This window comes from Triturus cristatus, chromosome 10 (assembly GCF_964204655.1).
Source record: "Triturus cristatus chromosome 10, aTriCri1.1, whole genome shotgun sequence".
NCBI lineage: Eukaryota > Metazoa > Chordata > Amphibia > Caudata > Salamandridae > Triturus > Triturus cristatus.
Window position 1 is genome coordinate 446,219,779 of NC_140593.1, and position 14,385 is coordinate 446,234,163.

The 14,385-nt window shown below is 42.3% G+C and overlaps 1 protein-coding gene across 10 annotated transcripts in view; it reads right to left on the reverse strand.

Moving 5' to 3' along the window:
* ARHGAP12 (Rho GTPase activating protein 12) overlaps nucleotides 1-14,385 on the reverse strand; it is a 432,157-nt gene that overhangs the window by 5,169 nt on the left and 412,603 nt on the right. For all 10 annotated transcript variants that reach the window (XM_085631848.1, XM_085631845.1, XM_085631846.1 and 7 more), the window contains one exon: nucleotides 13,862-13,964. In XM_085631848.1, coding sequence (XP_085487974.1) covers nucleotides 13,862-13,964 — 103 coding nt within the window. The remainder of the gene's footprint in view (nucleotides 1-13,861; nucleotides 13,965-14,385) is intronic.

Below are 14,385 nucleotides of genomic sequence, written 5' to 3' on the forward strand. Positions count from 1 at the left end.
ACGCTGTATTTGCACTCTGCACCCAGCCGCGGAGGGTGCAAGTTTGGTGCTGCCTTGTGGCCCCCGTGCTTACCTTAAAGAGACTGGGTTAACAAACCGTTCTACTTACCTGTAAGTAATACCACTTTGATTGCCCCCTTTCTTCATTGGATAACATTGGCACCAAATCCCGAATTTGACCTCTACACCCAGCCACCCCAGTGCCGCTAGAGGCGCAGTGAGGTCACTTACCTGAACCTTGCCTGGTACGGATTCCTCATCCAAAAGCTCAGTATCTTAATCGTTTACTTACCTGCATATTGCTGATTGTGTTTCCTCCCATAGGATAACATAGTATTGTGGTAAATAATTTAATTACCGGGACTTAATTTGATGCGGAAAATCTATAATAATAGCTCAGTAAAATAAGAGGCAGAATCCGTGGTATTAGAGGTTCGGAACGGGCTTTATTCCAAAATCAATTCGAATTGAGTACTCCATATTCCATCACCACGAAGGTTCAGGAAGTGAAGGACCCCCTTTATTGACAAGTAATCATTTATATACAATAGGCATTACAGTGAAACAGATGCCGGAGGCGTAACAGTTGATAACAAGATAAGAACATACATGCGTAACTAAAGTGGGTGTAACTGGGCGTAACTTAAAGAACGTCATTGGATTATGATGTCATAAATGGGTGGTTCCATGAAAGAATTTCGCAATGTCAGCGGAAATACTTGGCAGAGATGCGCGTGCAGCAGCATGACGTGTGATTGACGTGTAACTAGGGGATGAAGGGGACTTGACATTTAGCTCTACATGTGGAGACAGAAGTCTGGGGTTATGTCAACCTAATCCCAAATCATATCTAATATCCTATGTTTAAAGAACTGTGTTATCCAGAAAGAAAGGTCTCTTAGGATAGAATCTTATTCTATACTGACTATACTGACTGTTAGTGCGTGTACAAGCGTCTAAGTGTCTACACTAGATGCGAGGGCAGAAATCTTCCATAGTAATAGGGCTATTAATTACTTGCATGAAGACAGAGAAGCCGGGCCCTTTGCTCGGTAGCTGGGAGAATGTTTACTTAAACTACTAGACAGGAATGTATTGGATAGGGAGCGGAGCAAAGCAGATAATCTTGAAGGTGAAATACAGTTTTTGGCAGGCAACAGGCTGGAGTCAGGCACCGTTAGCCGCGCAGGGAGTAGGACAAAGTTCATGGGTACAGATGCGAGCTCAGACTGGAGCTTTCAGAGGCAGAAGGCAGAAAAGACTTGATGGCAGAATCAGGGCCTACTCGTCTGAACTGTAAAATGGGATAAGTGAACCATATAAAGCCGGTGGCCTTTCATACTTGGGAATAGAATATCCGACCCATTCATGGCGGATCTGAAAGAGGACATGTTGACGGTGGACGCACATGTGTTTGCGTCTTCATAACTGGAACTGGAGGAAACATACATGTACTTATGGTTCATACATGAAACCGTTGGGGTCCAAGATAGGGGACATAACTGACCATAAAAATCCATATTTCCACATTCCCTCCTTGTCCCCTACTTGTCCCTAAGAGATATCAATCTTCATCAATCCGTTGATCTGTTCATATAGCATCATTTGTTCTTCTTTCTTCTTCCGGAGTCTTGAATGAAAACTTGGATGTGGGATACACGAGGTGGCACACAGACCACAAATCGCTGGTCCACATTGTAGGCATAAACAGCAACTGAATAGTATGAGAAAGCCAATACCTAGGAAGGATAGGACACTCCATCCAATGGTAGATAATACACTCCAAAACCAACTGGACCAAGTCCAGGTGCCTGGATTCTGGTGTATCTGGCTTACAATCTTATGAAGGCGAGTTATGGCTTTATATATAGATGGCGAATTTTCTGGTATGAAAATGCAACAGCTTGATCCGATGACCCTACAAGCTCCGCCCCTATCGGCCAGGATGACGTCAAGGACAAGACGATTTTGAAGCACAACAATCCGCATAGCAGACTGCTCTTCTGTTAAATTGCCTAAGGCGGAAATAGTTTTGTTCACTACTGCTTCAAGGGTTCTGGTTAATCTACGTATCAGCTTACTATTGGTAACTGTACCTATATAGGGAAAGAGACCTTTATTGAAATCTGTGTATTTTTCCCATGCTGTCTCAGTGTAATCGACTATTGGGAGATCTCTCCGTTCTCTATTGTGTACTAAATGAGTATTTCTATGATAATCAGGAGGAGCTAGGAAAACAGGTGGCAAAAGGAATCCAATGTAGCAGGTACCATCCCAATCTAGAGGCAAACGTATATATGCAGTCTGACCACATACAAAGTAGGAATGGCGAGAAGCTCTAAATGTAGACTTGCCTCGATCACTGAATTCTATTACAGTGGTGCATTTACTGTGGCCCATGTGTATAGAGCCATTCTTTCTTATACATAATTCACCTTTAACTGGAAATACTGACATAGCGGGTAAAATTGGTGCAGGTTCGGATTCGACATTCAGGATCATGAGATTAAGCGTAAAATTACCTAATCCATATACTTCATTTTCTAGATCAGTTCCTGTTCTTTTGGGAAGTCCCTCCTTGTTAGGGTAGCAGACTTTAAGCAAAACTAAGTTCAGGTTTCCCCATACCCAGTTGTCTTGATAAACTGCGGAATTCGAATCTTGGGAATTAATTAGACTAAACCATGCTCCACAGGAGCCATTGTGTGTGAACGGGTATGGGAAGAGAGGCAGAATTCCTTTATAGTTCTGATAGGGAGGGAGTCGGCCACATATCCAACAATTTGTAGCATTGCTAACCTGATGGGAATGATGTAACATACTAATAAAAGTGTTATTGCGCAGCGCAAATCTATATGACAACTCATGCGGGGGAAGTTCACTAAAAGAATGTTCAGCAGTAACATTATGAACATGTTTAGAAATAGGATAATATATGTGCAACAAAATACTTGCAGCTATTATTAAAAGACATAAGAAAAACAAAATTAATAACGTCACTGTGCAATGACTACGCAGTGATTTATAGTACGCATGTTGTTTCATTCGCTTCCTTCGGTGTCTTTCTCTATTCAGGTCTAGGGGATTCATGTCAGGGACAAATTCGACCGATTCACCTTGGAGAGGACTTAAACAATCAAATTGTCTGACTGGGTAGACCTTAATTTTAGTCTGTATTGTTCTTTGTCATTCAGTTCAACCAAAGGAAGCTTTGAGTCAATCGGTGAAGACACGCAAGGTGTGTCATTTACATCGGACGATAGTCCATGAAATTTCTTGATATGACTTGAATGTATCCAGCCTTTTCGACCTTCGATCTTCACGGCTGTCCTCGTTGTTAACAGTACGAGTTGAGGCGATCTCCACCTAGGATCCAGCTGGGACTTTCGGTCAAAGTTCCTCACTAACACCAAATCCCCTGGAATTACGTCACGGGGTTTCACCTCGGTGTTGTCGGGAAAGGCTGCAGCTACCTGTGAACGACAAGATTGTAGTGCAGACATCAAGGAAGCCAAGTAATCTGTCAGCATGTTACAGTCAACATCAGTTATTTTTCGTGGTATAGGCGTCCCCCACATATTTGGTGGTCTACCAAAGACCACCTCATAAGGGGATAGCCCTGTTCGAGAGTGCGCTACCATTCTCATGTAAAAGAGTGCAACTGGTAAGGCTACTACCCAGTCGACACCTTTCTCTCTACATATTTTGGACAATCTAATTTTCAGAGTTTGATTATGTCGTTCCACGAGACCTGCTGCCTCGGGGTGTCGGACACAGTGAAATCTCCACTGATAGCCTAACAAAAGTGAAACGTGTTTCATTAGTTCGGAGGAGAACGGCTGGCCGTTATCTGAGAAGACAGCACATGGTAAACCGTACCGTGGGAAGAATTCTCGAACCAACTGTTTGGCAGTAGTCGGGGCAGTGTAATCTGAAACCGGGTATGCCTCTGTCCAACGGGAAAGAGCACAGACAACTACGAGAACATATTTGAATCCTCGACATCGTTCCATCTGGATATAATCCATCTGGAGGACTTCAAAAGAGTGATCAGGAGGCTGAAATCCACCCTGTTCTACGGGAATGCTTTTACCTGGGTTAAACTGACAACAGATCATACAGGTACGGACTTTTTGTTTAGCTGCTGCTCGTAAATGTTTATTGAACCAAATGTGTTGAATGCTGTCTAGCATAGCTTTTTCTCCTAGGTGCGCTGGACTATGTACAGTGTTAATGATAACTTGGACCATTGAATCAGGAAGGAACCACACAGATTTTTCCTTCGTCATCCATCCTTGATCCGTTTGGGTCCCTCCTAATTCAGTCCATTTCTTTATTTCATCTGGTGTAGCATGTGTCTGTATGTCAATTACGTCAAGAGCGGGATCCTTAACCGTCATGCAATGTGTTGGTGTCGGAACTATTGTCTTTGTCATATCAGACGTGTGGGTTTGAGCAGTCTGTTTAGCTGTTCTGTCAGCTAAATCATTGCCTTGGGAAATGATATCAGTAACTTTCGTATGAGCTTTACATTTCATAATTGATATTGCAGTGGGTAGATGTATTGCATCTAGTAAGGCATGAATAAGGGGTCCGTGCTGAATGTGGGTACCGTGAGAAGTTAAATAACCTCTCTCTCGCCACAGCACGCCGAAGTCATGTACAACTCCGAATGCATAACGTGAATCAGTGTATATGTTGACTTTCTTATTTGTGGCTTGAATACAGGCTTGTGTCAGAGCGATGAGCTCTGCTGCTTGAGCTGACAAGGTATTAATACGATTTGTTTCAATGACTTCAGTGTCTGTTGTGACTGCATACGCGGCCACTAGCTCTCCTGTACTTGTTCTCATACATGACCCATCTACATACAACGTCAGGTCTGGATCTGACAATGGGACGTCTGTCAAGTCTTGTCTAGGTTTCGTCGTGATAGTGATAACTTCAATACAATCATGTGCAAGTGGGTCTGTTCCGTTTACTGGTAACAGTGTGGCAGGATTCAATGTACTACAACGTCTGATTTCTATATGTGGCTGAAACAATGTTAATTCGTAACCAGTGAGTCGTGCTATAGTCAAGTGTTGTGTCTGTGTGCGGTTCAAGAGAACCTCTACTGCATGTGGTACTTGTACTGTCAATTGGTGTCCTAACACTATGGCATCGCTTTGTCTAATTGCTAAAGCTGTTGCTGCCACTGATTTCAGGCACGCAGGCAGAGCCTGAGCTACGGGATCTAATGTACTAGAAAAATAAGCACACGGTTGGTGTGATCCTGCTTGTTCCTGAGTGAGTACTGACAAAGCAGTACCTTCGCGTTCTGTAACAAAGAGTGTAAAATGTTTATAGTAACATGGTGTTGCTAAAACGGGTGCTTGACATAAAGCTTTCTTTAGGCTTTCAAAAGCTTGTGTATGTTCCTGTGTCCAAGGGAGGACAGTCGATGTGGCTGCCTCCTGTGTTGTCAACTGAATGAGTGGTTTTGCTAGAAATGCATACTGAGGGATCCACTGCCTACAATATGAAGTGAGGCCTATAAAAGCCCGCACCTCCTTTTGTGTCTTGGGTATTGGCATGTTAGCAATTAACTGGATGCGATCTGGTGTAAGCTGCCTTCCCTCCTTGGACAGCGAGTGACCAAGGTAAACAACTCGCTGGACACAGAATTGCAGCTTAGAAGGGGACACCTTATGCCCCTTTTCGGCCAAAAATTGTAAAACCGTCAGTGAGGCTTTTTCACATTCAGGTTCGCTTCTAGCGGTGATCAGCAGATCATCGACATATTGAAGCAGGGTAGTGTTGACTGGCATGTGTATACTATCAAGTTCTCGTTTCAGTGCTTGGCTATAGATGCTGGGGCTTTCTGTGAATCCTTGGGGTGCGCGTGTGAATTTAAAGCTTCGTCCATTTAAACTAAATCCGAACAAGTATTGGCTTTCCGGATCTATTGGGACGCTGAAAAAGGCATTCTTGAGATCAATTACAGTAAAGAAAGTTGCTTCGGAATCAATAGCTGTCAGTAATGAAGAAATGTCTGGAACTACGGGGTATTGTGGTACAATACATTTATTTAATTCGCGCAGATCAATGACCAATCGATGTACTGGCGGGGCCTTTGGATCAGTTCGTTTAAGAATCGGAATTATCGGTGAATTACATACATTGGAGTCTGTTTCCACAACCACTCCTTGGGCAATGAGTTCGTCAATGATTTGCAGTAAAGCCACTACAGCATCTGGTGGTAACTTGTATTGTCGCATTCGTGGTAGTACCACTCCTGCCTTTAGTGTGACTCGATATGGTGTAATGTTCATGCAACCAACATCTGTAGGGCCTTGTGCCCATAAATGTGTGGGTAAAGTCTGCAGTCGGTGATCCATGTCTCGGGACACATAGTGCCCTTTGAAATCACGTAAAAACAATCTTACTCCTTCCGGAGAACAACATATTATAGCTCCTAGAGCTTTCAAAGTTTTTATACCTAACAAGTTTTCTGGGCATGATTTAGTAAGCAATAAATCTGTAGTTCGTGTCAAAGGACCAATCGTAAGGGGAAGAGGCTGTGATACTTCGTTAACGATAGGTTTTCCTGAAAAGCCAAGGGAAATATTCTGTGAGCCTGAGAGGGGTGCCCCTGGAACTTCACTACGTTTTATTGTTGTTCGGCTTGCCCCTGTATCAAGTAAAAATTTTCTATCTTGGCCTAATAGTTCACTGTGTACATAAGGTCCTTCTTGATCTACAGGGACCTCAATAAGGGGTAAGTCAACTTCCCTCTCTAGGCTGTTTCATGAGTATCGTTGATAATCAGGATAGTCATACTGTGCGGTCTGGTACATCTGTCGTGTCGTTGTTTGTGTGGCAGCAATAGGCTGCGGTGGTGGAGCTGGCAGAGACTGTTGCGGAGCTGGCATGGACTGCGCATGCTGCGGAGCTCCTTGTTGGTTCTGATCCTGTCTAAGTGGCCGTGGTCTTTCTTTTGTATTACCTATGGCGATATTATGTTTTAAAACTGGACAATCGTGTACATAATGACCTGGCTGTTTACAATAGTTGCATGTCCCTTTTACAGGACCTGTTGAAACACTGGACTGTGTCATACCCTTTTTATGACCGTCAGCTGGAACTGTCTGGGAAACTAGCATTTTCATTTTCGTGTCTTTCATGCGTCTTTGTTCATGTTCTTGTTCCTCTCTAATTCTATTGTGATGGTACTGTAGCATTTGTAACATTTGTGACGGAGTGTTACCTTGCCAGGTACTCTCGAATTTCAATACTCTATTCTTAACTTGGGGCAAAGAATTTTCAACTAACTTTGTCACAAACAGATGTGGATACGACTCGCTACTTGCTTTTATTCCACTATTTATACCAAAACATTTTTCGAATCGGGCGTAGAAATCACTAGTGTCTTCGTCTGGTTTTTGTTTACAGGCTGAGATTGCACCCCAGTCTTCCTTTTTCGTAGTTAATAAACGTGGCAGTACCTGTACTAGTAAACCTGGTAGTGTTTTGGTCTTCTCCCCAAGCCCTGCACCTGGACCTCGAGCTTTTTCTTCGTTTTCTAATGCTGTCCAATCTATCTTTTGGTCTCCCACCTCCCGATCCTTTTCCTTGAGTTTTTCATAAATGCCCGCAGGCATTAATACCTTCAATATTGTCATAATGTCGGGGTAGGTATACTCTCCCATGAGCAACATGTCTTTAATTTCTCGGTGGAAACCCGCTGGGTCTTTGTCATGACTGGGTACCACCTTCTTCATTTCCAATAGTTCTATTTTAGATATGGGTGTGTATACAAACACACGTTTAAACTGATTGTCCTCACCTTTTATCGGGTGCACTTCGCGTAAGGGATTCTGTCTATCCATATAGTACGTCGTTCTTTCCTTGATGGGCAGTGAAACATGTTCGGGACATACAAAAAGAATGTACTGCTTTCTGGATTCTAGTATTTCTCTAATTAGCTCAGTACCTGAACCTCTCCATTTATTCGTGAGTAATTTAGTCAATATATCAGGTAAGGGACCAGGGTCGGAGTGTTGGCTTTTATATAATATAAGGAGTTGTTGAACCATATAGATACCAGCTAAACGCTGTTCATCTGGGGCGAGGTTCAAAAACGTGTGTGCTAATGTATCATCACTATATTTTCCGGGACTATCAACCCAATGAACGGCTGACCTGGCTAATTCTTGTTCGTCCATAGAATCGAGTATATGATAACCCCTTCGTTCTCGGAGTAGGTTGTCAGCGGCTTGGAACGAATGTTCGGGGGACCTTATATTTATTATAGGAGTTTGGAAATTTCTGCTATTATCTGGACGTACCGGACGTATCGGATCAGTGAAGCATCTAGTATTATTGCAAGATCTTCCTCTACCTACATAGGCCATGGTTTCTAACTGTCCTGTGGGCAGTTCTACTTCTTCCTCGTCTTCGGTTTGTTCAGGTTCGTCTACTGCTAATCTTTCTTCGTGTATTTGTTCTATTTCCTTGCGGATCTTTCGGCACATAGCTACTATACATGATCGTTTATCATGTCTCCCCTCTGATATATTCTGACTCCATGTGGTAAGAATTTGCATTTCTTTCGGATTTACCCCTGGTTGGTCTTGATTTCTGATCACACAATTTATGAGGAAACGTAACAGTTCCCCCTGTATTTCCACTTTTTGGTACTCCATGGCTCTGTTAATACTCTCAGGATCTCGCCCTGACTGGACAAAGTGATATATATTTTCTAAGTGTGTAGTCATTCCTGGTAGCTTCCCTAAATATATAGCAGCTCGTCGGATACGTAATGATGCTAGCATCATTTCGTCCCCTTTTCCGGGCACAGGGTCATATCTACAATCTATTAGAAGTTCCTTGAGCGTGTTGGGGGTTATTAGTTTGGGCGTACGTTGGTGGGCTAATTCTTGAAAGGAAAGTTTATTTACTCTGGGTGGCGTGGAAAAAATGTTTGATGTACCTCCGGTAGCCCCACCTGGGGTGCTGGATGTGAAAGGATTCGTCGAACGTGATATAGCAACTATAGGTGTGGATACAGATGTCGAAGCAGATGTGCTTGCCTGAACTTGTGTCGGAGTTTGCTGTTGCGGAGGTACAGACGGAAGAGGGTCTTGGCGTTGAACCCCCTCTGCAGGCGGTCTATGTGGCGCAGCATTAGCATACTCGGGAGCTGCGTCGTCTAAATAAGAGGAAAGAAAAACATCTTCTGCGGTTCTGGGATGCCCTTTGGGATGTACCTTTATCGGAAACAATGGGGGTGGCAAGTCTTTTGGTATCTCCGGAGTAGCCTTAGGTAATCCTTCGGCCAGGAGAGGATACATACCATTCATAAGGGTATTTCGTTGTCTGTCTACTTGTTCTGATTTTACTCGAGTACCTTCTTCAATTAATATATTTTCTCGAACTTTATTTGAATTCTCCTTACTCTTCTCTTCCTGTCTACGTGCTTTTTCTGTACGTCTATACGATTCTTTACGCCATAATTCAATGGCATCTTTCTGTGATTGTCTAGCTTTCTTTTTCCATAATTCTTCCTCTACTTTCACGATGCAATCTGCATCCCAGGTCCCAGCTGCGGGCCACCTCTGACTTTCTGGTAATTCCTTGGTGTAGTCTACCCATAAATCAAGAAATAATATGGCGTCTAGGCCATGTTTATGATACATAAAATACCCTGGAGTGTCCCTAGGAGGAATGGGAACAGCTTCTTCGAGTACCCCTTTTCTGGTTTTGATCTGTCTTAATTTCGAAAAGAGCGGCATTTTGAGAACTGATCTGATCCCTAATTTTGAACACGTTTAATACAACGAAACACAATAATGAACAGTCATTCACACCACAATATGCAGAACGTATTTAAAACATTTAACATTTAACATTTAATGAACAACAATGATGGCCGTTCACTAAGCATAATACTCGATACTAACTAGATAATTCTGACTTCATATACTAGACATACTTGATATACTGCTAAATAGTACAGATACACTGCTGAAACAGTGCAGACCGGATTTGTGTACCCAAACCCGTCTTGACCGGCACAACCTATGTGCACGTCAGAACGCCTCCCCGACAATGGTACTCACCGGGTAGCTCGGAACGGAAGGCCTCGGAACTGAACTGAACTGGACTCGGACCGGACTGGACTCGATTCGATACTTCGGAACTTCGGAACTGGTGGGCCTCTGTATACCTCGGATCTTGCTCTCTCAGCTAGGCTCTGGTCGGGATACTTCGCACTTCTCACCGCCTCGTCTGGGTGTTGATCGCAGCCTCAGTTACCCCCGCTCGGCAGGAGGGAGATACAGGAAATCCTGTGGGTACGCGTTGTTGTCCGTCCAGCTGTGACAGGAGACCGGGCCTGCAACGCACCTCCGGCGCGTGAGATGAGAAAGTGTCCCTGTTCGGGCGCCATTCATGTGGTAAATAATTTAATTACCGGGACTTAATTTGATGCGGAAAATCTATAATAATAGCTCAGTAAAATAAGAGGCAGAATCCGTGGTATTAGAGGTTCGGAACGGGCTTTATTCCAAAATCAATTCGAATTGAGGACTCCATATTCCATCACCACGAAGGTTCAGGAAGTGAAGGACCCCCTTTATTGACAAGTAATCATTTATATACAATAGGCATTACAGTGAAACAGATGCCGGAGGCGTAACAGTTGATAACAAGATAAGAACATACATGCGTAACTAAAGTGGGTGTAACTGGGCGTAACTTAAAGAACGTCATTGGATTATGATGTCATAAATGGGTGGTTCCATGAAAGAATTTCGCAATGTCAGCGGAAATACTTGGCAGAGATGCGCGTGCAGCAGCATGACGTGTGATTGACGTGTAACTAGGGGATGAAGGGGACTTGACATTTAGCTCTACATGTGGAGACAGAAGTCTGGGGTTATGTCAACCTAATCCCAAATCATATCTAATATCCTATGTTTAAAGAACTGTGTTATCCAGAAAGAAAGGTCTCTTAGGATAGAATCTTATTCTATACTGACTATACTGACTGTTAGTGCGTGTACAAGCGTCTAAGTGTCTACACTAGATGCGAGGGCAGAAATCTTCCATAGTAATAGGGCTATTAATTACTTGCATGAAGACAAGAGAAGCCGGGCCCTTTGCTCGGTAGCTGGGAGAATGTTTACTTAAACTACTAGACAGGAATGTATTGGATAGGGAGCGGAGCAAAGCAGATAATCTTGAAGGTGAAATACAGTTTTTGGCAGGCAACAGGCTGGAGTCAGGCACCGTTAGCCGCGCAGGGAGTAGGACAAAGTTCATGGGTACAGATGCGAGCTCAGACTGGAGCTTTCAGAGGCAGAAGGCAGAAAAGACTTGATGGCAGAATCAGGGCCTACTCGTCTGAACTGTAAAATGGGATAAGTGAACCATATAAAGCCGGTGGCCTTTCATACTTGGGAATAGAATATCCGACCCATTCATGGCGGATCTGAAAGAGGACATGTTGACGGTGGACGCACATGTGTTTGCGTCTTCATAACTGGAACTGGAGGAAACATACATGTACTTATGGTTCATACATGAAACCGTTGGGGTCCAAGATAGGGGACATAACTGACCATAAAAATCCATATTTCCACACCAAGTTTCCACTTTTTTACATTGAAAAAACGGTGATATTGCAAAACGTATTTTACTACAACAAAGTATCTTTGGTTCTATAAAATAAGTATACTAAAACTAATATTTTTACAAACCATTGGTCTCGGATTTAGTCATTGAGTGTGCGTAATCATTTCTTGTCTGTGTTTACAACAAATGCTTAGCACTGTCCTCTGATAAGCCAAACTGCTTGCCCAGACTACCACGAAAGAGAGCATTAGTATTATCTACTTTAGCCACTGTAAAGCCTTTGGGGATCCACTGGACTGTGTTCACACTATACCTTACTTGGGTATAGAATATACAGAGCCAGCTTCCTAGACACGAGTCATGAGGGCCTGAAAAAAGGCAGTTTTACAGAAACTCTTCAAGGAAAAGACCTCAAATATTCCTGGACCACTTAAGAATAGCAATAGAAGGCATGCTAATTAACAAAAGAGAAGAATGAGTGCTGATCACTTACCATGCTTTTCATCATACAGACGTCCTCTACAAGCCATGGGCTAAGTGCAATCAAAAAGACCTCACCTTTAGTTCCTCCTATACATATTGCAATCTGAGTAACACATGCTAGGAGTCACTGATGTTCTTCCTCTCAAAATAAGGAGAGAATTGTTTCCTGCTCTAAACCTAAGAGTGAGGCGCTATCACACTGAATGGACTTAGCTTGTAGTACATTTCAAAAGTGGACAACTAGAGAACTTAGACCAAGTAAGGATGCAATCTTTTGGGGAAATGAACAGAAACCTGAAAGTATGGCACACAATTGCAACAAATAAAACTGTGCTATATGTCTACACTGAACATTGAGTTATGAAGATGCAAAACACGCCCGAACTTTGAAGTTAGACTGCTCTCTGAAATCAAGGCAAATGCAACATTATTCAAGAACACACTTTAATCCAAACACAGACTAAACATTATTAGGGATGGTCTGAAAGTGAGTCATTCAAGCCAATGATACTGTTGGCATGGAACACTAACTGAAGGAAGGTATTTACAGTAGGAATTAGGGCAAGTGTGGCAGCCCCAAAGAGCAAATGATATTGTGCAACAAAATGGAATACGAGAACTTAGCAGACCAAGACTATGAGAGGAACAACGTATTTGTATCACACAAATACCCATATGGGCAGCAAAAACAAAATACTAACGTCAAAAAACATAAGAGGCTCCAAAGATGCATTTTTGCTGGTGGAAAGTAAGCAACTGATATTGGTATAACTAGGTTTGTACACCATGTAAGAATGATAAAGGGGTATCTATGTGCTGTATCTACGCTTGGGACACGCGGAGATCACAAACATGAAAAACCTGCATGAAGAAATGTTTACAAGATGTCTGGAGCGAGCATCTTTCTGTGCTTTCTGAGCTGCTTAATTAACATCATATAAAAGTTTTATCACAGTCTGCAGTTGGCAGTTCTTGTATTAAAACTTGTTTTTCTTGTTACAGTCTATTTAGAACATCATAAGGCACCTCTAATAAGAAATGTACTCCACTGCGCTACTGCAATATGTAATCGCAGGTGAGTTGTGACATCACAAAGCCTCTACCATTGTCAATAAGCACTGTGAAAAAAGGACTCTGAGGGGAACACGTAACTGCCCCTTAAACAATTGAAGGTGTTCACACCGCTTTTATCTAAACTGTCCATCCCGAAAATCCAGTCATTAAGTGCCCACTGTAAAATGTTTCTTCTCTGAACTGCTAGTGTTCACCGCAGGGGAGCAGGAAACGTTGTCTGTGTTACCCAAAAGTGGCAACTTTGATGCATGCGTTTGCAATAAAATACAAGCTGCTTATTTATGTAATTATTTTCACACCTCAGATACAATATGTATTATAAATTATCTGCAATTGTGATCTCTGCTTAGAAAGGGTAGGCGGAAAGGATTTAATGGCGGTTGCAGTAGAGCGAGGGTGATGCAACAACCATATTTTACAAGGAATAAAATACCCCCGACTGTAAAGAATTTTTTTTTCATGCATATTGTAAACTATCTGAGTTCAATGTAAAGGAACTGAGCCTTCGGGCACGTTCATTTCTTTGATAACAATCTCTTACCAATATGTATGAGAGAAGGCAAATTATTTAATAATCAATAAATCATATACGAAAAGAATTTGTTAAATTACTAAACAAAATCAAAAATCAAAATGAGACACTTATGATAAATAGGTTCTTGGAAAGCAAACGAGAACTACTTACTTTTTGAGATGTCTGAAAAGCACCTGCATGGTATCCTGGTTGGGCTTTGGCAACTGTTTGATTAAATCTTTCACAGCATTGACACGGTGCTTAGCATCTTGTTCTAAAAAGGATATGGCAAACAGAATACTCAAATTAGTACATACTGTATATACTCCATGCTGTCAGGTTTCTAACATTTGAATCAGATGTAAAAAGTCTTTCGACTAAAAATTCAAATCTACAAATTCAAATTTTCCTTCTGCCTATGCAGTAAATTACTCCAAAGGTAGTGCATATATTATATGATCAGAGGTTTGAAAAAGCCTGCCAAGGAACAAATACGGGTTATATTATGCCTGAAACACACACCTATAATGCAATGGACAGCCGGAAATGTGCAAGGCTGTAAGAATGACTCTGTCAGGGGACAGCACTGTTAATCAATACAGAAACTGTCATAATATAATGGTCTTTTCATATAGAACAATGTCCTCTTTAGTCGAGATGAACAAGTTACTTACCTTCGGTAACATATCTGGTAC